Source organism: Squalius cephalus (genome assembly GCF_949319135.1).
Source record: "Squalius cephalus genome assembly, chromosome: 18".
In the NCBI taxonomy this organism is placed as follows: Eukaryota; Metazoa; Chordata; class Actinopteri; order Cypriniformes; family Leuciscidae; genus Squalius; species Squalius cephalus.
The window spans coordinates 33,463,128-33,490,929 of NC_137139.1; the positions used below are offsets into that span (position 1 = coordinate 33,463,128).

General features: G+C 39.5%; 1 protein-coding gene across 1 annotated transcript; it reads right to left on the bottom strand.

The window, feature by feature from the left end:
- Nucleotides 1-62: 62 nt before the first annotated feature.
- LOC307146305 (uncharacterized protein) lies at nucleotides 63-27,802 on the bottom strand (the record flags this gene model as incomplete). Its single annotated transcript, XM_079850203.1, has 14 exons — nucleotides 27,713-27,802; nucleotides 21,311-21,867; nucleotides 20,924-21,019; nucleotides 20,301-20,534; nucleotides 12,527-12,677; nucleotides 11,427-11,453; nucleotides 10,775-11,301; nucleotides 8,551-8,699; nucleotides 8,069-8,352; nucleotides 6,690-6,842; nucleotides 2,836-2,906; nucleotides 2,480-2,579; nucleotides 701-727; nucleotides 63-604 (listed from the first exon to the last, which is right to left on the bottom strand). Exons 2-14 carry the CDS (start codon nucleotides 21,863-21,865, stop codon nucleotides 63-65), a joined length of 2,916 nt encoding a protein of 971 aa, XP_079706329.1. The 5' UTR covers nucleotides 21,866-21,867; nucleotides 27,713-27,802.

Consider the following 27,802-nt stretch of genomic DNA (forward strand, 5'->3'; position numbering starts at 1 on the left):
TATTTTTTAAACAGCACATCCATAGTTAATCTTTTCAGATTTCAAGGTTTTTTTTATTTATTTCATCTGACAGGAGTGATGATCAGTGGGTTTGAGTTTTCACGTTCATCACTATCGCCTGGGCTAAATAATGGATAGAGTTTGTCAGTGAAAGTCTGACCTGTGAAAGAGTAGATATGAGATCTGGACTCCACGTCATAAAAAGAGACCAGACCCTCCTCATAATCCACAAACACACCAACCTTCTCAGGTTTCACTCTCAGAGGGAACATAACATATGGATTATCAAAAACTGCATTTTGATCCTCATTAATCTGCACCAGAATCCAGTATCCATTCTCAGGACTCGGTAAACTGTCAGTCTCCTCCTTCCTGTCAATGGATTCTCTGATCACTCCTAAACCCCACTGAGTCTTTCCCTTCACCTGCACCTCATAGTAAAATCTCCCTGAACTGAATCCCTGCTTTGCCAGAACACAATCCTCATCAGATATCTTTGGGTTTTCTGGGACGTCCTGCTCAATGTCTCCATGACTGACTTGTTTTCCATCATCAGACAGGATGAGATGTGGATCTGCTGTTTCAGGATCCAGAGTCAAATCCACTGAGAGAGATCAGACATTTCAGATGTACAGTATATAATATAGATTAACAAAGTATTCTGAGTGTATTGAAGAAAATGGTGTCAGTCACACTGTACCTGCAAACTTCTGCACAAACTCCAACCCTGTGGACACAGATGACAATATAATGATGGATTATTTATAGCAAAAGTTTCAGGTTAACAGTGAGTTTCTCTCTACTGGCAGCATCAGTGGCATGTAAATGTTGCTCGCCCCTTCTTTTGTAAAACGAAATGCAGAATGTGTTTACAGTAAATATACTTAATGGAGGTCTATGGGAAAAACATAATGAGGATTTAAGTGAAGAAATTTGAAGCTTGTATTTTTTTTATCAAAGCTCTATTATTAACAATTCAGTAAAATATGTCATTATAGTTTGTATACAGATAGTTACACATTCTGTTCTAGTATTTCAAGCAAAACTGCTTTAAATGGTCATGAGTTAAAGTTTATATATGACAGGGTTAGTTGTTTAATGATTATATTTACAATGATCCTTTACAAACTGAGACTACATAAAGTTTCTGCTGATCACCAGCATGACATAGATTTAACCCAGAATATTCCTTGAAAATAATATTTTCTTAGTTACTGACAAAAAAAAAAATCTATACATTGTTGTGGCGAAGGGGGCGCTGGTTCAGCGAGGTCTGCAGCGGGAGAGAGAGTCGGGAGAGTAGTGGTAACCTGGTCAATTGCAAAATGACAAACACCTGTGTCTTGTGTCAGAGCCGTAGTTAACTGACAAGGCGATACGTCCGTGATAATACATGCGATATGGCTCAGCTTGTCAGTTAACTACGGCTCTGTGTAGTAAATGCCGCTCCATCTGAAAGCAGGTGATGACGATTTACTACTAATCAAGGAACCGGCGTTACTGACGAGATGCGCATAACAATGTCACAATATATATCGCCCAGCCCTATGTATGGTCACCCTTACTACTCAGCTTTCTCCACAGAGCAAGAGACTGTTAGCTTAGCTTTAAAAAAAAAAGATGGCTGACAATATTTGTACATTCTGTGAGTGAGATCCCACCCTTTATGGGCGGGTTGAAAACATGTGGAACGAGCTCCTACTACTGGCTGTAGTCTCTCGCCTCTGGGCAAAAAAGCCTCAGATGACGCAAAATGACGATTTTTTTTTTTTTTTTTTCAGACACACAATACAGAAATCTCTGGTCTCAGGGGGACATGAGGAAGGGAAGCATTGCCATTCGAAAATGCTACCGGGTTTCCACTGATACAAAGCTTAAAGGGGACCTATTATGCAAAATTCACTTTTGTATGGTGTTTGGACATAAATGTGTGTTGGCAGTGTGTGTACACAACCACCCTACAGCCTACACCCTAAAAATCCACTCACTCCTTTTTTTTTAATCTCCATAAATCATAAGCAGTCTCTCCAAACGACCCGTTTTCAGAATGTGGCTTTAGTGACATCACTAAAGCCACAGGCCCCGCCCCCGAGTGTTGACTGACACTGCCGTTATAACTTAGACCCGCCCTGATCGAGTTCACTGCGAGTTGTACACATCAGCCATTGCTGCAGCAATGCACTCACGAGAAGCGTCGAAGCATCTCCCAAGCGTTGAAGGTGTTGTAGCTGGATGTATTCATTCACATAGCTCTCTTTATTTACTCTTGAAATCTGCTAGCCAGTGAAGACGAGGTGGATTCATTTTGCTAATCAGTGAAGTATCCTTTTAAGGGTTATTATGTATTTACACATGTTTAAAGGAATAGTAACAAAAAAAATTCTCTCACCATCTACTGGCCTAATGTCACTTAAAAGTTGTTTTAATTTATTTAATTGAGCAGAAATGTTATAATGCAATATTAATGTAGCATTTTTACTTCCACTCACTTTTCTCAGCTCTACTGAGTTCTGGATCTCTTGAATCATCTTCATTCTGTCCAGGATCATCTGATAAACATCTATCAGTGTCTGATCCAGCTGATGAGACACACAGAGAAACACACAGGTATAGATTCCATATTAATTTCATATTAATTCCATATTAGTCATTTGAATAATTATTTTGAAAACCATTTTATGACTTCAAAATTTAGTTTGGTGGCTTTTAGTTCATGTCTCTAAGCTGTGTACTCTTGAAAGTTGACAAAGCCCTTCAGAATGACCTGCACCAACATCAACATAGGAAACCTGCATTTCAAACTGTGTTTAAGGAGTTTAGTTTGTGTCTCTTTACCTTCTTCTCTCGACTCTCCTCCTCTATAGGAACAGTGTTGAGAGTCCTGTGATCAGCGGAGGACGTCATGACTGACAGAACAATGAAGAGAAGTAAGAGAGCAGTTTTGATAATACTAATACTCAAAGAATATTGTGTATTTCTCCACTGAGAAAATATTTCTTCTCCAAGTGACATAAATCACACATATCTCCCTGTATCTGAGATCCACGGCTCATACAGCAATAGTAAAGGAAAAGTGTTTGGGACTGTGTGAACTCTCTCTCCAGTTCAGCTCCGGTTATGTGTGGCGTTGTTTTATTTCAGCTCCAAACATAAAATGATCTTGTTTTGATGGCTTTATGGACGAGGATTTATTTGAATTTCAGGTTTTTGAAGGGGAAATGCACAAGTTAGACCAGTTTACAAGACTTCTCACTTTTAACTAACTATTAACTACGACTTTCGCCTCAACAAACTCCTAATTACTGCTTATTAATAGTTAGTAAGGTATTGGGTAGGATTATGGGATGTAGAATATGGTCTTGCATGATAAAGACATTATTATGTGCTTTATAAGTAATAAACAGCCAATATCCTAGTAATATACATGCTAATGCATATTTAACAATGAGAATTGGACTAAAGTGTAACTAAAGTGTTATCATACATAAATATACATATAAATAAATGTTTCAGACTCTTTCACACAGCAGACTGATCTCAGGTAAGTTAAATGATACACTATCAGACTTCTCTACGACATAATTATACTAAAATGATTAATAAAATGAACATTCACTTTGAAATGCAATAGTTAGACGTTAAAGCATTTGAGTAACAGTTTTTTCCTCTGAAATGTGATGATTTACTAACCTTTAGCTTTAAATGAGCGTGAGAGAAACGAGTGTTATTGAAGCGCTGCTCTGTGTTGTCTGAGGATGCAGTCGTCATGGTAACTCTCAAACTCTCAACTGCCAATCAGAATTTAGAAAATGCAGCTTAATTCCCTGCAATACACACTCATTAAAACACCTTAATGTAATAAAACACCTTATAAAATACAAGTAAATACTAGTTCACACATGCAAACATACTGTATATACAAATAACACAACATTCTTGTGACCCAAATTCAATGTGGGGGGTGACGTGTGTTTTATGTCATTTAAAAAAGAATTCTTTCTTAGTTCGAACATCGAAGTCTGACAAAAGTCTTTTATTCTTTAATATAGTCTCCTTCAGAGGAACAGTTGTTATATAAATTGACGCCACAGAAGATGATGAAGATGAGGAGAGAAACCACAGCTGAGGAAGAACAGAGCGATGATGAAGATGATGAAGAAGATGATGATGAAGATGAAGATTATTACATCAGGTGTGTTTCATCCTTTAATGTTTTTACTTTTTCATGACATTTGTCTGCTGTCAGAAACTGTTACTAGAGTTGCTTTTAAAGTCACTTTTCTACAGTTTTATTTCTCATCTGTGTAAAACTCTTGTAAACGCTGGCTTTTTAACAATGATATATTAATGAAGGGCTGCTATTTTGATTATCTGACATTTATTTCTTGTTTTATTAATATGTCAATCATCATCCTGCCCATGTTCTCCTTCAATCAATGTACAAATTAAAGGCTATAAAACAAGTATAAATGTATGAATGTAGCTTATGCTATACATTATATACAAAAGCATGTTTTTCATTACTGTTATAAGTTGACAGAGTCGATTGACTCACAATATCATGCAGAATCTGCTATTTATCAGATTCAGTTCAGTAACTCTGAATTCAGTGAATCTGGATTAGTCTCTTATGGGGGAAATGACACTAATAATGATGTTTCTTGGTCTTGACAAGCAGTTATACTGTATTATCTACTATATTTGATCATATAAACATGACAGAATTGACCTTAAACATGTAAAAACAAATACTTCTGTTTCTTTCTTTCTAGTTCCCATCCATTTCTTTTTGCTTTACATTTGCCAATAGAATAGATTTTAGACAATTTCTGACAATTTTTAGACTTGATGGATGTGAAAGATGAAAGTGACAAACTGAGATAAGTTTTTTTTAACTGTTAAGTGACAAACTGCTGATATTGTGAAAAACAAAACAAAAAAAACACTGTCATTGTGAAGTCTTCTAATGCTCTCGCTTCTCTTGAAGAATATGTACTAGATTTAAGGATCATCTGCACTGAATAATAATTCATTATTTTCATTCTCAATTAATGTAATTCAACAATAAAGATCCTCCATGTTTTGATTATATCCTGTCTGTCTGTTGTAATGTTTATGTGAGCAGATATTCATTGTTCTCCAATGTGTATTTGCATAATAATTATCAAGCTGTTTAGATTATACTCAATATCAGTTATAGAACTGAACACTTGTCTTTATTCAGATGATGCAGTTATTACAATATAAACCAAGAACATCAATATTTCACAAGTAATTCAATGTTTACAGCTGGAGAGGAGAGACAGAAAATGGCTTCAGAGATTTCCTTACAAAATAACATGTTGAAACACCTTTACAGGAAGTGTAGCATATTATGTAAAATTTAACCATATATAATATTAAATCATATGTCAATTTCATAGTATATTTGAAAAGCAAAAGCAAAGTATAAATGAAAGAGAAAAGCAAACAAATCATTGTGTTGATTAGAAATATATAGATTCATAATAAATTGTCCATTCAAATCTAGCCGTGATGAAATATAATTTTTTAACCAAATCACACAAATATATATGTCTCACAAATATCTGATTATAGTTGATGTTTTGTCAATGATTGATTTTTAAAGGCCTGAATATACAGGGTTTTTGCACTTGTACACATTTTATCTATCACATATACATTTTTTTGTTATAAGTAAAATCGGTAACAATTTATAAGTATACAGTAATAAAGTATTTACAAATAATTTACAAACTATTAGTTTATAGTTAATTAACAGTTAATAAACTGTAGTTTAATACATTAATAGACTATATTCGAATAATGTAAACTTTGTAAACGCCCACTGCTGTGATTGGCTGTGAGACTTCAGTGTAAACGCCCACTGCTGTGATTGGCTGTGAGACTTCAGTGTAAACGCCCACTGCTGTGATTGGCTGTGAGACTTCAGTGTAAACGCCCACTGCTGTGATTGGCTGTGAGACTTCAGTGTAAACGCCCACTGCTGTGATTGGCTGTGAGACTTCAGTGTAAACGCGCACTGCTGTGATTGGCTGTGAGACTTCAGTGTAAACGCCCACTGCTGTGATTGGCTAATGTAACTTCCCCGCCCCGAACGAGAGTACACTGAACTCTCATCATTGCAACATGATTTCTGCACTCTCACGAATGCTTTCAAAATAACAATGCAAACACGATGTAAGAGTTTAGTTGTGCAGTGTAACAGTGTCATTGATTACATAACGGGAGTTTTGGCAAGTGTCCAGATAAACACTGTTTGATTGACAGCTCCAGCGATTATAAAGGGAGTGTTCTTTGATCGCTTTCTGTATATGATTTAATCACTTTAAATAACATTGTTTTCATGCTACTAAGAGAAACAATGTAAAGTTGATAGTTTATTATAATTATAATTTAGTCACTGGCTTGATTTACTGATGCATAAACAGTATTGAATTGAACATCTGTTACAATTACACATCAGAAATCACTGATCAGAGATCAGGCATTAGAGTAAACATGGTTACTTGCATGTTTGTGGCGTTGCAGTGTGTGTGTGTGTGTGTGTGTGTGTGTGTCTGTGTGTGTGTGTGTCTGTGTGTGTGTCTGTGTGTGTGTGTGTCTGTGTGTGAGTCAGTCTGTGAGAATGTGCTCGGCTGGCAAGCGATGCTGCTCACTATGCTAACATGAGAGATAAGGAAACACCTGAGATACGAGCGGATCGCCAGATGCATGACTGTCAACGACACAACCTTCTGAGAGAGGAGGAGACCCCTCAGCAGCAAGAGGAACGACGAGCAAGGGATACCACGTGCCATCAGAAGATGCGTCTCGCCCGTCTGGAAAAGGCACGAAAAGACAATCGCAACCTTGCTCGGTGTGACGATACAGACTTCTTCCAAGAGGAACTTCATGGTGATTATAGGCACATGCTGAGCAAGACCTCACTGTTTGAATGTCCTACATGCTCACATTGTGGTGCCTATGTATGGAAAGAGGAGAGAAAAGGATTCTGCTGCAACTCTGGTAAGATTAACCTTACATATAACGGCACAAATCCCAAGCCTGGCTCAATCCCACCACAGCCTCCAGATGCTATTAAGGACCTTTTCCTTGATCAAAGTTTTGTGAAGCAAGCAAAACAATACAACAATGCGCTGGCAATGGCAAGTATTGGTATTAAAGAGGTAGCTATGCCTGGCTTCAACCCAGGTGTGCGTATACAAGGCAAAGTTTATCATTACATTGACGGCCCCCTTCCTGAACAAGGTCGCACACCACTCTTTGCTCAGATCTATTTCCACGATCCTGCTCATGAGCTGGAAAACCGTCGAGCCCATGCCTCAAACAGTGATCTGAATGAAGATTTTTTACTGAGGACGCAAGAGGCCATTCACATGTGCAATCCATACGTGCAACAGTTTAAGTCAGCCATTGAGTATGTGACCCAAAATGACAATGCCAATGAACTGAAAATTGTCCTAACAGCTCGCACACGACGTCATGACCTTCATCATGGTACTGTGAATCTTCCATCACTGAATAGTGTCGTGGCTGTCATTGCTCCAGGAGTAACAACTACACAGCAGTTTGGGAAACTGGCTGTCACTCTTCACCTCAGAGGAGGAAGGTTTCAGACAATTGATGCCATGCATCCAGCATATGACCCATTGTCATATGTGCTTCTTCTGCCTCAGGGTTCCCAAGGATACCACACTGAGCTGGCAGGCATCACACCAACATGCTTCTACCGTTACCATCTTCAAGTGCGTGACATTGCTCAACACTTCAATTTACTGCTTCGTGGTGGGAGACTGACACAGCAATACGTATGTGACATGATGGCAAAAATTGAGTCACACCGCCTCAACTGGATCCGCCACAACCAGAAGTCTATCAAGGCTGAAAAGTATACAATCATTGTTGATGCCCTGAATAGTCACACTGAGATCATTCCTGGACGCCTAACCATCCTGCCACCCACATCACCCAGATGGTACGCCAAGGAGTTCCAAGATGCCATGGCCTTGGTATGAATCAATGGAAAACCTGACTTCTTCCTCACCTTCACTTGCAACCCGAACTGGCCTGAAATCACAGGAACACTTTTTGAGGGTCAACAGACCAATCAGAGACCAGACATCATTGCTCGAGTATTTCATATTAAGGTGGAAGCACTCCACACAGACCTCCTCAAGCGTGACATCTTGGGACACATTGATGCATATGTGATGGTGAAGGAAACACAAAAGAGGCATCTTCCACATATACACATGCTCATGACCATGGTAGCCCGCGACAAACCCAGGACTGCCAGCGATATTGACCGTGTGGTGTCTGCAGAGATTCCTGACAAAAACACAAATATGGAACTACATTGCATTGTAACATCACACATGATTCACGGTCCATGTGGACAATGGAACAGTGCCAGCCCCTGCATGGTAGACAAAAAGTGCACCAAAGACTATCCCAAACAATTGAGACAGAACACAAGCTTTTCAGACAACTCCTACCCACTGTACCGAAGACGAACAGAAGGAGCACCTGGTTCTCCCATCATTAAGACCATCAGAGGTGGCGTCAATGTACCGGTCAATAATACATGGGTTGTGCCATACAATCCGTACATCCTGCTCCGATACAATGCGCATATTAACGTTGAAATTGTGTGTGCTGTCTCCAGTGTCAAATATCTGTATAAATATTTGGAGAAGGGACCTGATCAGTGCATGGTGAGACTGGATGTGCCTGATGATGAGACCCGTGACATACTACGACGTGAGGAGGTGACACGTTATGAGTTAGGGCGTGACATTACTGCATCTGAGAGATACTGGCACATATACGACTTCCCCATTCAGCAGAAACAGCCACCAGTAAAGATGCTTGCAATTCATCTAGAGGATGAACAGGTCATCATGTTCAATGATGAAGGCGCTGCCCAGAACCTGTTGGACTCAGGGCCACCTGCCACCACACTGACCGCCTTTTTTGAAGCAATGTCTCTTCATCCACACATGCGACACATTGTGTACCCAGATGTGTTTCAACTCTTCACATACACACGGAAGAAATTTCAATTGCGGAAAAAAAGACTGAGTTCTCACGATGACCGCATGGCTGACACCGTTGGACGAATTCCAATGATTGCCTTCAACCCTCACACTGCTGAACTATTTTATCTCTGCATCCTTCTGTACCGCGTGCCAGGGCCAACATGCTTCAAAGACCTCCAACGAGTTGGAGATGTGGTCATGGACACCTATCTGGCAGCTTGCATTGCGCATGGCATTGTTGACAATGACCAAGAAGTAGATTCTGTTATGGAGGAGGCTGCAAATGTGACATTTGGCTCAGCACTGCGTGAGGTATTCGCCAACATGCTAATGTTTGTTCTTAGAGGGGAACACTTGCAGTTCTGGGAAAGGCACAAGCATGTGCTGTGTGAAGATTTCATGCACAGGGCCAATGTGAATGAGTCAGATGAATTTATTGTGACTCAAGTGCTACTTGACCTTAAGGACCATGTTGAAAGACATGGTTTTCCTTTAAATGGGAACTGTGGCCTCCCTGAGCCTGATTCACTTCACGTCCGGAGTCAAATTCCCCGCATCATCCAGCATGAGACTGAGCACAACATAGAGGAACTTCAAACTATCATTACTGACACAGAAAACAGCCTCAATGACGAACAGCAAAAAGTTGTCGAAATAGTGATGGAAAGTGTGGAACATGGACTTGGAAAAATGATATCCCTTGATGCAAGTGGTGGAAGTATGTGTGAACATGACAGTACTGCAACAATCCTTAGAATGACGCATCTCATGGTTGTGGATGAAGTGTCAATGATGGATCGCTGTGCATTAGAAGCAGCAGATCGTACATTCCAGTGGCTCAGAGGTTCAGAAAAGCCATTTGGTGGCATCACAATGGTTTTCAGCGGTGACTGGAGGCAAATCCTTACTGTTGTCCCACATGGTATCAGATTCTTCGTCTAACAGAAAACATGAGGATCACTCAAGATGCTGGAGATCAACAAACAGAAGCAGATTTTGCCAAATTCATTTTGAACCTTGGTGAGGGGAAAATTCCTGTGGTTCCAGAAGAGGATGAATTTGCAATTGAGCTCAATGAATCACTATCAATTTCTGGTGAGAAACTTGAGGACATTGTCAATTGGGTAAATGATGACATGACAGTCAACATTTCCAATCCAAAGTGGCTATGTGAACGTGCCATACTGTGCCCAACCAACTCTGAAGTTGACAAAGTGAATGAATATATGACAAAAAAAAATCCTGGAGAAGAGCATGTTTGCAACAGTGTGGACACTGCAGAATCTGAGGGTCACCATATGTACCCAACTGAGTTTCTAAATACCCTCTGCCCATCTGGTATGCCTCCCCATCGCATCACTTTAAAGGTGGGAATGGTGATCATGCTACTTCAAAATTTTGACCAACAAAATGGACACTGCAATGGATCGAGATACATCATTGAACAAATCCTGCCTCATCTTTTGGTTGTGACTTCTGTGGTCAGTGTCAATGCTGGACGCACATTACTAATTCCACACACACTAATGACACACACTGTACAAACTACAGTTTATAAACTGTTAATTAACTATAAACTAATAGTTGCAAATTACTTAAGTGCTTTATTACTGTATTATTATAAAGTGTTCTGGTAAAATCTACTTGATTGTGGTTTAGTGCAAAATCTTTTTTGGTTTTCATTACATATTCTAATCCATTAATGGTGAGACAGGAGTGATGATCAGTGGGTTTGAGTTTTTACCTTCATCATTAAACCCTGGGCTGAAAAATGGATAGAGTTTGTCAGTGAAAGTCTGACCAGTGAAAGAGTAGATATGAGATCTGGACTCCACGTCATAAAAAGAGACCAGACCCTCCTCATAATCCACAAACACACCAACCTTCTCAGGTTTCACTCTCAGAGATAAAGAGATAGATGGACTTTCACAAGCTTTATAATGATTCTCATTCCTCAGAATCAGAGTCCAGACTCCATCCTCAGGAGTCAGTGTGATCGCCTCCCTGTTAATGGATTCTCTGGCCACTCCTAAACTCCACTTAATCTTTCCCTTCACCTGCACCTCATAGTAAAATCTCCCTGAACCGAATCCCTGCTTTGCCAGAACACAAGAACTCTTATCAAATCTCTTTGGGTTTTTTGGGACGTCCTGCTCAATGTCTCCTTCACTGACTTGTTTTCCATCATCAGACAGGATGAGATGTGGATTCGCTGTATCAGGATCCAGAGTCACATCCACTGAGAGAGATCAGACATTATCAGTCAACTTCAGAACAAACATTTTCATATGTACATTATATAATACAGATTCTAAACAATGTATTGTGAGTGTATTGAAGAAAATGGTGTCAGTCACACTGTACCTGCAAACTTCTGCACAAACTTCAACCCTGTGGACACAGATGACAATATAATGATGAATTATTCATAGCAATAGTTTCAGGTTAACAGTGAGTTTCTCTACTGGCAGCATCAGTGGCATGAGAACATTTCACTAATAAAACCAAGAGAGACATTTTCCTCATTTTCTAAGGAAACTTAAGCAGTTTTGAGGCTTGAATTGAGGAACCGATTAAGCTGATTAAATTGAGGAAAAAAGGCTACCTATTTATTTTAAGAGAATTAGTTCAATTTTGCAGTTTTATTTAGAGCAGGTGTCACCAACCCTGCTCCTGGAGGGCTACTGTCCTGCAGACTTTAGGTCCAACCCTGTTCCAACACACCTGCCTGTAATTATCAAGCAACCCTGAACAGCTTGATTAGCTGGTCCAGGTGTGTTTGATTGGGGTTGGAGCTGAAATCTGCAGGACTGTAGCCCTCCAGGAGCAGGGTTGGTGACACCTGATTTAGAGACACCATTGTTAGTTCCCAGCATGCTTTGCACATGGCTGAAAATGGAGAGTAAATATTGAAAGTAAGTGTTATTTTATGTGTTTTTGAGTGAAGGGAAACATCAGTTAATGTTTAATGTTCAGTCATGTTTGACATGTGAAAGAGTTTCTGTTATGTTGATGTTTTGATCATTTCCACTGAAGAGTAGAGTTTATGGATAGGTTATGAATAACTTATTAAAACTAATAATATGTTGCTTTGTTCAATAAGCAATAGCTTTGCTAATACCAGTGCAGTAACAAGTGTGTGTATTGTGCTGTGCTGAGAAGATACAGTCCTTTACTTTTACAACATAACTTAAAGTCAAGTCAGGTCTCCTTCATTTATATAACGCTTTTTACAGTACAGATTGTTTCAAAGCAGCTTTACAGAGATAACAGGAAAATTATGCAACAAAATTTGTTTCTAGAAGAAAATATATATATTATTCAAACAGTGTGATCATTTGCAGACTGAGACAAAATAATTGTGTGATCACCAACTTTTTATTCAACCCATAATATTCCTTGAAAAACGTAATTTCTAAGTTAATAGCAAAAAAATCTATACACTGTATTTGATATTCACATACCAGTTTGACTGAGTTTTTCATTCAGTGTCTCATCTAGAGTTTTCTTCAGTTCAGTCAGAGCTCTTTTCAGAGAGTTCACATTCACACCAGAGTCAATCCTGATCTCAGTCCAGTTCTTGGTGTGTGGACGAGTGTTCAGGGATGAGCTCATCTACAGCAGGAGAGAGAGAAGACTGTTAAATATGATAATTATTTTTTAAAGCAGTTCAATATGTTTTACACAGGAGCTTTATAACACAGGTGAGGCAAAACCTCTGTATTTATATGGATGATATCACCGTACATTAGGGGTGGGAATCTCTAGGCACCTCACGATTCGATTACGATTCAGAGGGTAACGATTATCGATGATTTTTTTTTTTTTTTTTTTTTTGACTACTTGGTACTTTTAAAGCAAAGTATTTATGATGACTCACAAATAATTTACTTCCAATGGGCCTACTTCCTATATTCATTTTATTAATAAAACAAATGGAAGTGATTTGGCAAGTCAACTGTAATGTCATCAAGTCATGTGGTTACATTTGCCAGCATATGTCCCAACATTGCTGAGAACCAACAGGAAAATAAATGTGTGCCTGTACTAGCAGCATACTTGTAGTAAATGAATACAAACTTTGGCATATTCTGAATCTCTAGCATTTATAATAGACTTCTAACCAACATCCTCCAGTTATTTCCAATGAGCAATATAATCCTTCAGACAAAAAGCATTTTGCTGCAGCAAAATCACAAACCGTTTTCGTTCAAAAATATAGAATTATGTACCAGCAGCTCTCATACAAACATAATGCTTGTGGACTCATGCATATTCTGAATAATTAGTAACATACAAAGCCGCTCTTATACACAACTAAATAATAAAGAGTTGACCTGAAATGTTTGCTGTATACCACAATCAAAAACAGCTTATACAAAAAAAGTGAATGAACGTCTGCAGAGAGCACAGTCAAAATGTAACTTTTTGTGACTGGCATTGTACTGATACACACTGTGACTGTGGAGGGCAGTATAACGTATGTATAACAGATCGGTTTACAGCATATTGATGTGAAAACTAAACAATACAGAAAGCTCTCATACAAAAAAAAAAAAAAAAAAACTAAATAGGTCACAATGAAATTGTCACTTTTCTATACGTTAGCTTTTAACGAAGAGGGTGCCGTTCGAATTTGGCGCTCAGCCATCATGTGTCTCTGTTATGTGCGCACCACAGACTGTCTGCGCACTGCACATCCGCTTTAGAGTTCCGCCTTTTGCGTGCCGTCAATATTACGTTATTAGAAAAAAAAAATTTAAATCGGTTTTTGACATTTGTGAATCGATTCAGAATCGTCCACCTCCGCATTGCGATGCATCTAAGAATCGATTTTTCCCCACACCCCTACCGTACTTCCCCTAGTTGATTACATGAAGAATTGCTTATATGTTCTCTATTAATACATTTCTGAAATATTTAAATATGCAAATTAAACATTGTCTTATGTTCAGTCTATAGTGTTTCATCGCCATCTAATGGCCTGGCAGCAGAAAACAGGGTTTTTAGTCATTTTCGCGGATCCGTGTGAATGGGTATAGTTTTGATAATGGTGTCGAAGAAAACTCAAAGGAAAAACTTCTCCATTTTCAGCATATCGGTGTCGTGTAAACGTATCCTCAAGCACAAGAAACAAACACATGCAGGCATCCGTCTCCACACCCCACAGAGCGAATATGTGGGAAAGCTTCTTTCACTCTTGTCCTTCCTTCACAATTTATTCCTTCCCTTCACCCATTCTTCCCTTCACACAGTTCAATCAGAATGATTACATGAAAAATACAATGTTCTGTCAATGCAAGTGAATTGACAATCATGTTTGGTCTCATTTGAAATGTCACGGTTGGTAGATCCGCTGTCTCATTCTAGTCTTGTGTGTTTGTGTGTGTGTGTGTCTTGTTTGCGCGAAATCCGAGAGCATTTCCAACACCGGACGCTCAGTTCAAGCGCTCGTGACGCAGGTGTCCGAGCTCACCCAGCAGATCCAACTACTGAGTATTCCTGCTGCGCCGCCCACACCGCCCGTTCCCCCACCAAACCAGAGCTGAGTCATCTTAGTCGCCCCTGATCCCACACGTCAGTTCGTGGTGGAGGTCGACGCATCAGAGGTGGGGGTAGGTTCAGTTCTTTCCCAACGTGCTTCCTCAGGCGACAAGATGCATCCTTGCACGTTTTTCTCCCATCGTTTATCACCTGCCGAACGTAACTATGACATTGGTAACAGAGAGTTGTTGGCTGTCTTAGTTAGCTTAGTAAGCTTATTTTGATCCATCCGAATGGCCGGTTACTTCCGAGTGCATTTTGCCCGAGAAAGTAGTTGTCTTCACACTCATATGGGAGGTCGAATCGAAGGTCAAGACGGCCTTAGAAGGGGTAACGCCTCCGCCAGGTTGCCCACCGAATCGATTGTTTGTTCCGGAGGGGTTACGGTCCGACGTTATTCGATGGGGTCATTGCTCCAACGTGGCTTGTCATCCAGGAGTAAATCGTACTAGCTGTTTAGTAAAGCAACGATTCTGGTGGCCATTAATGGCTCGTGATATTCACGATTTTGTTTTGGCTTACTCAGTTTGTGCCAGTAGTAAGACGTCTAACCGACCTCCTGATGGGTTACTCCGACCGCTGTCTGTCCCTTCGAGACCATGGTCCCACATTGCGCTAGATTTTGTCACCGCCCTCCCGCCCTCTAAAGGCATGATGGTTGTTTTAACCATAGTGGAACGGTTCTCGAAGGCGGCACATTTCATTCCCTTGCCCAAATTACCCTCAGCCAAGGAGACAGCGGTTACTGTAATTGATCACGTCTTTCGGTTACATGGCCTCCTGATGGACGTGGTTTCTGACAGGGGTTCCCAGTTTGTGTCCAGATTCTGGCAAGAGTTTTGTAGATTATTAGGAGCTACGGTCAGCTTGTCTTCGGGTTATCATCCCCAGAGTAATGGTCAGTCCGAGCGAGCCAACCAAGATTTGGAGAGAATGTTGCAATGTTTGGTATCCAAGAATCCTTCATCCTGGAGCCAACAACTTTCTATGGTTGAGTACGCACATAACTCGTTACCAGTGTCATCCACGGGCCTCTCTCCGTTTGAGTGTAGCTTAGGGTACCACCCACCAATTTTTCTGAGTCTGGAATCCGAGGTCGCGGTCCCCTCCACTCACGCCTTCGTCCAGAGGTGCCACCGCACATGGACCAGAGCCCGCGAGACTCTGCTCCAGGTGGGGGCGCGCACTAAGGCTAAAGCCGATCGCCACCGGTCAAGGCCTCCCGTCTACGTCATGGGTCAAAAAGTGTGGCTTTCTTCCAAGAACATTCCGCTCCGTTCCGTTTCCAACAAGTTAGCTCCCAAATTGATTGGCCCGTTCCCTGTCACCAAGATTATTAGTCTGGTGACAGTCCAACTCAAACTTCCTCCGGCGTACAGGAGAATTCATCCCGCCTTTCATGTGTCAAAGATCAAACCCGTGTTTTACTCTCGCATTAATCCTGTGTTCATGCCTGTTTCCTGTATTCCTCGTGTTTCCCGTCTCACTGGATACCGGATTGCTTCACTCCCGCTCTCACCTCTGGATTATCTTCTCTGCTTCACTCACCCCTGGATCGCCCATCTCAGTCCCTGCGTCACCGCTCTCCTGCTGTCTGTGTTCCTTGTCTGACCTTGTCTGAGTTTTCCTGTGTGAACATCTGTTCAATAAATCATCATTTTACTTGCTATTGCTTCCGTCTTACTTATCATTACAAGTGGTCACATGTCCAGAGAAAGCTACAAGTTAGAGAGATTCAGGGTTCGTACACTTTTTCCAAGGTCAAATTCAAGCACTTTTCAAGCACTTTCCAGGTCCATTTTAAAGCTTTTTCCAGCACCTTACACTACCATAAATTACATACCAATACATAGTTAAAATTATTATTTAGTGTTTTTATCACATCAAAAGAGATAAACAGCCAAATGTTTCATAATAGCAGAGGGCTGCACGATATTGAAGAAAAATGAGATATGCGATAACTCATTAAATAATGCGATATTCAATTTGCGATACGATAATGCTTAAAGTGTGTCAAATTAACTTAAATTATATATCTTTAAAATGATATAACCTACACATACGTGTTTCACATTCTTTTTGTGATAAGAAAATATCCCTACAACTTCAAGACAGTGAACATCAGTGTTCTGTAGCATGAGAAGTGTTATTTTAACATCACTGGGGTTCAGGTTATCCTACATTAGGTTTATTTAACAACAGAAACTGATTAATCAAAGGTAAAAATAAAACACTGCTTAGTTTTCACTGCATGAATTAAATATACTGATTCTTATTAAAGATACAAAAGTTAGCCATTCAGCCAAAAGCAGTGAGTGATTTTTTGTCTTTTGTTCATGACCCCAGTTATTGCAAGCCGTTGCGATATGCAATTATGCATATTGTAATAAATACATTTGCAATATTTTGATATATTGTGCAGCCCTAATATTTAAGCCAATCACAAGTTTTATTCTTAAAAAATGTATCACTAAGTATATAGCCAAAAGCATATGAATAATATACTTTTCATTATATTAATGTCCAAATATTGCTTACCAGATAATGTGATTTATAGGATGTAAAACTGAAATAATTTCAAATATGAAGACTTAGGATTTGAACAGAAATATTTGACAGGCCTTCCCGTTTTGGGACACATTCTTGATATAGACAAGGTTTGAACAATATCTGAGTGCACAGACACCTGCCTAATAAATGTATTTCATTGCCAAGATGTCTTGGGCCAGTGTAAATATTCCATAGGGCCATCCTAAACCTTACAGTAACAGTATACTAATGACACTGACTGATTTCACTTCAGCAATCAACGACTGTTGTTATGCACTGGGCTAATGTTTGCAGGTTAATTTGCACGTTACACTTCTGTAATTTTGGCAATGTTCACTGCATATTCCACAAATGAACGTGACATAATAACGGACATGCAATACTTACATTACATTATCACACCAAGTACTCTCAGTCACTAATGGCCCTTTCAGATAGGACGCGGACCGCGCTGCGCTATGAAATGAAACCGATATATTTCAATAGCTTGCACCGCGCGACTCGGACCAAAGCGGAGCTCAGCGAGCTCGCGCGCACGCCGCGGTCAAAGTTTAAAATAGTTCAACTGTTGCCGCTGCGTGGCCAATAAAAACGGTGCATCCAAACAACCGCGAAAATCAAAATGAAAACTCCGCCTACTTTTGCTCTGGCCAGCGTAACGCAAATCAATCTGTATCTGATTCTGAAGGGCTAAATTTTTTTTCTCCATTTAATAAAGAACTATTTCGTCAGAAAGATATTTCTTGTGAAAGAAATACAGTTACAAAATCAAGCATTTTCAAGCATTTTATCCAAAATTCAAGCACTTTTCAAACCTTGAAAACACAACATCAAAATTCAAGCACTTTCAAGGATTTCAAGCACCCGTACGAACCCTGGAGATTAGAAATACTTTGCTTACGGTGGAGGCGAGAGCCCTTTACCAGTGTATTTCATGCAAATTACCTTCTGTCCTCAATAAGGTCTAAACTACCCAAGTCTGGGATCTTGATTAATGCAAATTCCAATTGTTAGTTTGTGCCTCCATTTGGAGGATGTTTTGTCTTGTTCTGACTATTTAAAGAAATGTTGCAAAAGTTTGATGCACTATGCATCAAGCTCCGATGGCCACCGAGCTTGGCCCACCGCCTTTGAGCCTAAGTCTTCTGCCAAAACAGCCGTCGCCGCACCTTGCGCAGACTAATCAGCCATGATTACGTCCACCTGTGGTTCATTAGCCTTGTTAACTCTGTCATTCACTGTGAGGTTTTGTTAGTAGTTGTACACTTCAATTCTGAGCGTTCTCCCTGGTTTCATGTCTCTTGGTATTTTGGATTTCTTGCCTGTTTCTGGATTACTCATTTGGCCGCTTCTGTTCTCTTCCTTGTTATGTTTATGTGGCCGGCCTGTGTTTGACCTTGCCTGTACTTTGGATTACGTGTTTGAATTGTCCCTATTATTAAAGCTGCGTTTGGATCTCCAACGTTGGAGCAGTTCGTAACAGTAAGGGACTAAACAGAATTACTATTTAAATAATGGCAAGCATGTGCAGCTTATTGAATAGTATTAGTCATAACCTTTACTCTGACTAATGATCAGACTGGCGAGTTTGTGACCGTGAGATTCACGTTAACGGCCGGTGTGAGACTCTGAACAACATTGGAATCCGAATGAACAAGTACAATCTAAAGTAAAGTGTTAAATAGAATGATCAAATATCTAGATCAATTATAAATGACCAACAATCCATTGGCATTCCAACCTAAATTCGAGGTCAAGATAAAATTGAGTCAGATAAAAGTGTAATTGAAATTAAATCACTCATGCGACCAACACACAGGAAACCTTCAGCCACACCATTGGACACCGTCGTTGGGTCAATTCGCTCCGTGCACGGTGACCGTTGACGTTCGAACTTGAGTGTGTGGGCCAGTACTTCCTGACAGCGAGAGCGGGAGACAGCGAGAGCGACCGAGTTCCATTACCACAGAGATATTTTTTCACAATGAGTGTTTTTAGGATTCAAGAGAGATGACTTGCCACTTCATCGTTGTGTGCCGTTATGTACCATTTCGTCACGACCAAATTTTTAAATGCATATAATTTTCAGTTTATTTCACCTGTGCGTTTATATGCTTTCTATTACTGCATTTATTTTGTGCAAGTGAGATGAGTAAAGATCTGTTTCATAAATCATTATCTGTCTGGTGTTTATAAGCAGCACATTATACAGTATTGTACTACGTGTAAAATATACACAAACTCACCTATATTAAATTGTTTGTGGTACCTACAGTAAAAAATGTAAATGTAAAATATGTGATGATAATATTGATCGAGCAATTGATGTAAGTAAGTAAAAATGTATGCGCAGAATTGACAAAAATAGTATTTATGGAGATAAATTGTAGCCTATCTCAGGGCAAACATGTGAATGTTCATGGTTCATCAACAACTCTAATCGTAGTTGTAACTCTATATTTACAGTAGGCATAATTGTCATTGCGTATGTGTATGCAGCATGAGTCAAATACAATCTTCTGTTCGTGAACAGTTGTATTTCATTCAATAATCTGACTATGCATCCATGCATTTAATTGCCATTGGCTCTTGTGATAGTAATATGGATCTTAGTAGTATTTTAAGTGATAATTTATTCTATAAACAACTATAAAAGATAATTTTCGGCTTTCTCCGGCTCCCTGCACCGGGCGTAAAGCCCAATTTATACTTCTGCGTCGAACTCACGCCGTAGCTACGTCGTAGGCTGTGTGTAGCGTGCATACCCTTCGGCGTACCCTAACGTGCACCTCTCCAAAAATGTAAAAACGCTCCAACTTTACGCGGACGCAAGCGCTGTGATTGGTCTGCTAGGACCGCTCCCCTCTGGTTTCACATGCTCTCTCTGCAAGTGTAATTGTGCGTCAACGCGAACAACGACGCAGAACTATAAATGAAAACCAACGTGTTGCCTACAGCGTAGAGTCTCCGGCGTAGGTCCGACACAGAAGTATAAATGCGAAACCGGAAGTGTCTAACCGCACATTCGCTGATCCGAAATCCAAAATGGCGGCCACGTGCAACTAGTCTATTGGGTGGACCTTACAGAACAGAGAGTTTGTCCTGTAATATTGTACATATTGACTGAGACAGATGTTGACAGACCTGTATGAGATGGAGATGATCTTCAGTGTGTGAGAGCTGCTCCAGCTCAGTGTTTCTCCTCTTCAGCTCAGTGATTTCCTGATTCAGCTCTTTAATGAGATCTTCAGCCTGTTTCTCTGCTGCTTTCTGCTGTTCCTCCATCATCTTCAGCTGATCAGACTGACATCTCTCAATGGAGCGGATCAGATCAGTGAAGATCTCAACACTGGAGGATTTATCTTCCTCTGTGTTTCTCTAATGAAGGAGAACAGTTATATTAGTTAATCTATTCCATATTCACATATTATTTACAGGGATAGTTCACCCCAAAATGAAAATTCTATCATCATTAATTAACCTTATGTCACTTAAAATGTGTGGTTTTCAGTGGGACACAAAAGAAATGTTCGTGCTGCTCATAAGGACTAGATGTTGAAGAACTCCAAAAGAACTCTTGGATTGGTGCAGTGCTCTATGGGGAAAAAATCATATTTGTTTGGAGCAACATGAGGGTTACTAGATGATGGCAGAACTCACAATGTAATTCAGCTCCTTTGATAGTAAGAGAATGAACAGAAAGTGAAATGGGGATGCGGAAACGACCATGAGTCAGGATATGAACTCGGGTTGATCGAAGCACAAACCTTTCTCAGCTCTACTGAGTGTTTGATCTCTTGAATCTTCTTCATTCTGTCCTGGATCATCTGATGAACGTCTGTCTGTGTCTGAACCAGCTGATTCTACATACAGAGAAAAACACAGACACATTTATCACTGAATATAGCATTCCATCTTCTGACAAACTCTTATTTCAATATTGATTTTTTAAACCATTTAAAGACCAAATTAATCTTTTAGTCCATGTTTGACAGCTTTGAGGGTAACAAAATCAGTTTTTATCAAATGTAATGAAAGACTAATGGATTTGGCTGTTTAAAATAAAAAGGAACAGGTTCTTCAACATGGAAACATGACACAGGAAAGACATCTGCATTTCACAATGCTAAAGTGCTTTGTCTGTAACTCTTTACCTTCTTCTCTTGACTCTCCTCCTCTAGAGGAACAGTGTTGTGAGTCCTGTGTTCTCCTTCAGTGCAGAACAGACAAACACACGTCTGGTCATCTCTGCAGAACAGCTCCAGAGGTCTCTCGTGTTTCTGGCATATATAATCCTCCAGATTTTCCACAGCGTTGATCAGTGTGTGTTTCTTTAGACGTGGGACTCTGTGATGAGGCTCCAGATGAGTCTCACAGTAAGAGCTTTGACACATCAGGCAGGTCTTCACAGCTTTCTGCTTTCCTTCCTCACAGATGTCACAGAACACCTCAGATTCTCCTAGATTGAGCTTCTGCTTAAAGTGTTGCACAACCTCTCTGAATGTTGTATTAATCTTGAGATCAGGTCTTTTGCTGAATTTTTCTTTACAGAGTGGACAGAAGCAGGTCTGTTTGTTCGTCCAGCACTTGTTCAGGCAGGTTCTGCAGAAGTTGTGTCCACATGGAGTGGTGACTGGATCAGTGAACACTTCCAGACAGATGGAGCACTGGAGCTCCTCATTTAGTGCTGGACCACTGGAGGACGCCATGGCTGAAAAGATAAGTATAATGTCAATATATCTTCTACATGCTGAAGAGAGCAAGTTTGATAATTATATGTGCTGAGTAAATTAGGCCATGGATCTTGCATGTTAAATACTATTATAACTTACAACAATAAGTTATGTACCACCTAACCCTATCAAAGTCAAATACTGTCTAACCCTCCTCCAACACTAACCCTAACCACACTGAGCCTATAAGCTCCACCCTTAACTTCTGGTCTGAGACTGCTGGTTTTGTTTTAGATGGGTTCTGTATTGAGTAATAGAAAAAATCTGAAGAAACTAAATACAGAAACTAAACAGAAACTAGGAGCCACAGTACACCAAATGTAATAGGTTTTTACAACAACATTTTAATACCGTCATAAGATGTATAAAGGACAACACAGAAAATGAGTGGAACTGTAATTTTTCAAACAAATAACCTACTAAATAAACATCTGTAAACACCAAAGCTGCGTCCAAAATCGAATACTTCCCTACTATATAGTATGCGAAAAACAGTACGCGAACAGAGTAGTATGTCCGAAATCATAGAATTCGAAAAACAGTAGGCGAAAAGTACCCGAATGACCTACTACTTTCTCATCTCCGTGCGTGCCGTTACTCTGTCTGACGCCCCACCGCTAGCCTAGCTTAGCACAAAGACTGGAGGTAAATGGCTCCAGCTAGCATACTGCTCCCAATAAGTGACAAAATAACGCCAACATTTTCCTATTTACATGTTGTGATTTGTATAGTCACAGCGTGCACAAATAACAAGGTCACATGAGACACAACCATCTTCTAACCTTATACAAGGCGAAGCACTGCTACTTCTGCGGAGTGATTTGCTCGCAGCACTTGAGAAGCCCAGTGGTGACGAGCCGAGAGTTCGCTCAGAGTTGGAGTAAATCACTCCGCAGAAGTAGCAGTGCTTCGCCTTCTGAGAATATAGTTCCCAGTATGTATAAGGTTAGAAGATGGTTGTGTCTCATGTGACCTTGTTATTTGTACACGCTGTGACTATACAAATCACAACATGTAAATAGGAGAATGTTGGCGTTATTTTGTCACTTATTTGGAGCAGTCGGGTCATTTTTTAAATTTAATTTTTACACATCGGGCTTTGGTCGGACTCGGGCTCATTTAGCTTTTCACCTTTCATCGTGCCCATAATATACGTGCAGAGCGCAGGCTACTGTATGAAATATTGTTATATTATAAATATGCAACGCAATATGTGATCACGCGCGTACAATGCATTAGGTGACAGTTGACCATGCAGAGTATCAGGGAGAAGTTGGAGCGTGGGGAATTACTAAAAGTTCCCAATACTTCAGGAAAAGATGCACTTTGAAAGAGTTTTGATTTGATTACCACAACAAACAATGAGCCTGAAGCCTTAAACAGTGGATGCTATTCTTTTTCTTCACAACACTCACAAATAAACAGTGAATGAGCCTATATACTCAGTTCAACAGATTTTTTTTCTCTTTTATTATATTTTTATTATTATTTAACGTTAGCCAGTTGGCGAAGAGTTCTTTGAAACGTTTTTCTTCAGTAAAGTTACTTGACATCAAAAAAAGGTAGGCCGTAAATCTTTATTTACTGCTGGATTACATTTGGCTATATAATATTCTCTACTACATGCTTAGGCTATGCTTCTCTGTAATGGACAGTCTGTATTAATATTTGTGGGCATAATTGTCGGTGGTGGTAGTTATGTTTGAGGCCTATAATAAAGTTGTACCTAGTAGCGTGGGTGTATGTGTGTGCGTCTAGCATAGACAGCGCGCATCATAGAGCGCGCGTCAGACAGAGAGAGCTTTAAGTGATATTGATGTTGGTCTTGGTTCGGGTTCGGGCTGAAAAATTGCAGACATTTTCGGGCTGGGGCCGGATTAGGGCTTGAACACCACGGGCCAGGTCTCGGTTAGGGCTGGATGTTTTGCCCCGTCCAGGGCTCTAGGCAGTATGCTAGCTGGAGCCGTTTACCTCCAGTCTTTGTGCTAAGCTAGGCTAGCGGTGGGTGAGTCAGACAGAGTTACAGCACACACGGAGATGAAAATGGTATGTATGGACTTATGTAGGGCCCTATAAAATCCGTTTTATTTTTTCCCAAATTCCGTTTTATTTTTTCCCAAATTCCGTTTTTTCCGTTTTAATTTTTGCAAATTCCGTTTTTTCCGTTTTAATTTTTGGGAATTCAGTTTTTTTTTACCCTTTACTGTTATTTTAGTCGTAAAAAGAGTGTTTTTAATGTTAATGATTAAAATGTACACAAATAAAATAGGAATGACCCTAAATTTATTGAGGTAACAAACAAAATTCTCATTTTAAGAGGTGTTAAATGTGGTTTGGTTTGTTTACATTAGTGAATGTATGAGGCTAACTAACATGAACCATGAGCAATATATTTGTTACTGTATTTATTAATCTTTGTTAATCTTAGTTAACCCTAACCCTGTATTTTTAATGTTACTTCACACAGTGCATTAAGCTAACTAATGTTAACAAATACAACTTTTCATTTAAATAATGTAGGCTACTAAATGGTGAAATTAACATTAATAAAGATTAATAAATGCTGTAGAAGTGCAGTTTATTAATAGTTAATGTTAACTGATCTAGTTAACTAGAGTTTAATAAATGGAACCTTATTGTAAAGTGTTACCGATTTTGTTATACACAGAACTGATTCAGTGATGGACAGATCAGTTGTTTTAACCATTCATTAAAGTGAATCGGTTCAAAGGAGTCATTAGTTCGCGAGTCGGACGTATCATTAGCAGACTTGTACGCGTTGTGTGATTATCCCGGCAGTTAGGACATCGCACAAGATTTGTCAACACAGAAAACATTTCATCATTGGATAGGTTTTGTTTAGTTTATTGAAAGTGTTTTTTATGTCAGCTGAATGGGCGGAACGCTTTTCAGAGAAGAAGGAAAGGTAAAAAAGTTTTTTTTTGCACAATTCACACCCAGCGGTAATTCAGGAAAAAAATATCCGAATGCTCCACGTTAAACTTTGTTCTTCCCATCTTTTACCATTGTGTCAATTCTCAATTGATTTAGATTAATAAGCGCGAGGGAGTGAGAGAGAGAGCAAGACAGTTTGAAGACGCGCGCGCGACCGGGCCTCGCTCTCTGCTCGTTCAGTAATATGCGATTTTCCTCAGACACACGTTTTTCTCCCACACAAAAACAGAATTTTATTCCAAATATGTAAAATTCCGCGAAATTCCGCGTTGACGCTAGATTCCGCGTTAATTTGCCAATTCCGCGATTCCGTCCGCGATTCCGTGATCGCGGAAATTATAGGGCCCTACTTATCTAACTCTGGGGGATACGGTGAATAAGCTAAAGTCCCAAAAAGTCGGCGTGTTCCTTTAAAATATAGATGAAGAATTTGCGCAGTAGGTTGTAGGGCTAACAATCTGTAAACGTGTTTATAGTTTATTTTAGAATACAATTTGAATCGACAAGACACTTGTTTTCTGTGTTGGCTTATTTATAAATATAATATGTATGTATGTATTATATGATCCATTTCTTATGTATGTGTGTGTATACAGGTGCTGGTCATAAAATTAGAATATCATGAAAAAGTTGCTTTATTTCAGTAATTCCGTTAAAAAAGTGAAACTTGTATATTATATAGACTCATTACATGCAAAGTGAGATATCTCAAGTCTTTATTTGTTATAATTTTGATGATTATGGCTTACAGTTTATGAAAACCACAAAATCAAAATCTCAGAAAATTAGAATATTACATGAAATCACACAGTAATTACACAGTGATACCATGGTCATTGAACCAGGTTTTGGTTATTTTGGCAGTGTGGGCCGGTGCAAATCCTGCTGGAAAATGAAGGAAGCATGAAGTGCTCTGGAAATGTCCTGGACGACACCTGCGTTGACTCTGGATTTAATAAAGCACAGTGGACCAAAGTCCTCTTTTCTGATGAGAGCAGATTTTGCATCTCATTTGGAAACCAAGGTCCCAGAGTCTGGAGGAAGAATGGAGAGGCACACAATCCAAGATGCTTGAAGTCCAGTGTGAAGTTTCCACAGTCTGTGTTGGTTTGGGGAGCCATGTCATCGGCTGGTGTTGGTCCACTGTGCTGTCCACTCAACGCAGCCGTCTACCAGGACATTTCCAGAGCACTTCATGCTTACTTCAGCAGACAAGCTTTATGGAGATGCTGACTTCATTTTCCAGCAGGATTTGCACCTGCCCACACTGCCAAAATAACCAAAACCTGGTTCAATGACCATGGGACTACTGTGTAATTACTGTGTGATTTCATGTAATATTCTAATTTTCTGAGATTTTAATTTTGTGGTTTTCACAAGCTGTAAGCCATAATCATCAAAATTATAACAAATAGCCTAAAGGCTTGAGATATCTTACTTTGCATGTAATGAGTCTATATAATGTACAAGTTTCACTTTTTTAACGGAATTACTGAAATAAATCAACTTTTTGATGATATTCTAATTATATGACCAGCACCTGTATATACACACACACACACACACACATATGAATACTTAAGATATAAAAGTCTCTAAGTGCCATCTGCATTTTTCTTCTAGTTTGATCATTTTTATTATATCATTCACACACGCATACTATTGATTCATTCATGTTTATTCATTGATGGTAATATCACAAGCAAATAAATTACTTTTTCCTGACCAAAAATCAACATCTGTCATTGTTCACAGGTTTGTGCGTGTGTGTGTGTTTTCTGAGGTAAAATGTATTGGCCAAATGATATTTAACTTATTTGAGAAATTACACAAAAGCACTCGACAAAGGCGTGATCTGCGAGCAGCTGACCGACGACTCCTCTGAATTGTGAGCACGAACGACGTAAAAACGCAGACGAAAGCGGAAAGAAGAACTAAAAACATTGCTCTGGCGCAGTCCATATAGACAGTATGGGGCAGTCAGTGGAATGGGCTCCTTAAATTTTCGCGCTGATGTGACCGCGCATGTTACGTGACAATACCAACATGGCGCGGAAAAGTGATGGTCTGCCGAAAATTGATTGCATTATTTATTACAATAAGTAGAGGCTTCGATCATTTTGTTATAAGTAGAATACTGTATTTTATGGGTTGTTTTCGACATTTGAAGGTATTTTAACAGGTAAAAAGGGCTGGATTGGTTGGTACAGCAGGTAAAATAATGCAGAGTCATACGGATATTTGCAAAAGAGATCATGTCTTTATTTTATATATTAACGGTATAGGCTAATGTTATTATAGGCTACAGTCCGTTTTCCAAATACAAACACGTATTCCATCGGCAACAACAGGCTTCTATTATTTCCTATAATGTAAATGTCATACCTGATTAAGCTATAAACTGCAAACACTTATTTGGCCACAATTGTTATTATTATGTTAAAAGAAACGTTAAAGTATCACACAGACATACCTTTGCTATTACCACGGACATAAACTGACGGTTATTTGCACGTTATGTATGTTTAATCCAGCTGTAGACGTTAGGAGACTGGGCGCAATCAATTTTCGGCGGACCATCACTTTTCGGCACGGCACCGGACTCCATTCATACTACCCGTAAGTTAGCAGCTAACGGTCGCGAACGTTCTAATTTAAATGTAGTACTTACTCACATAGTACGCGATTTCGGACGCAGCTCAAGTGTCATTTCTGTTTAATGGAGTTATGGTTTTCACTGAACTTTGTTTATTCTGTCTGCAGTTCCTGATTCTGATATGTTGCATGAACACATAGACTTTAATTTTACAAACGTTCTTGTACTGCATCATGCTATTAAACTAGTGAACTTCAATTTCCATCGCTTACCTGTGAGTGAATGTAAGATTTGATCGTTAATTTCAGGATTTCAAACAAGAAATTTTGTTTGAAGAAGCTTCCAGCTCATCTGTTCAGTTT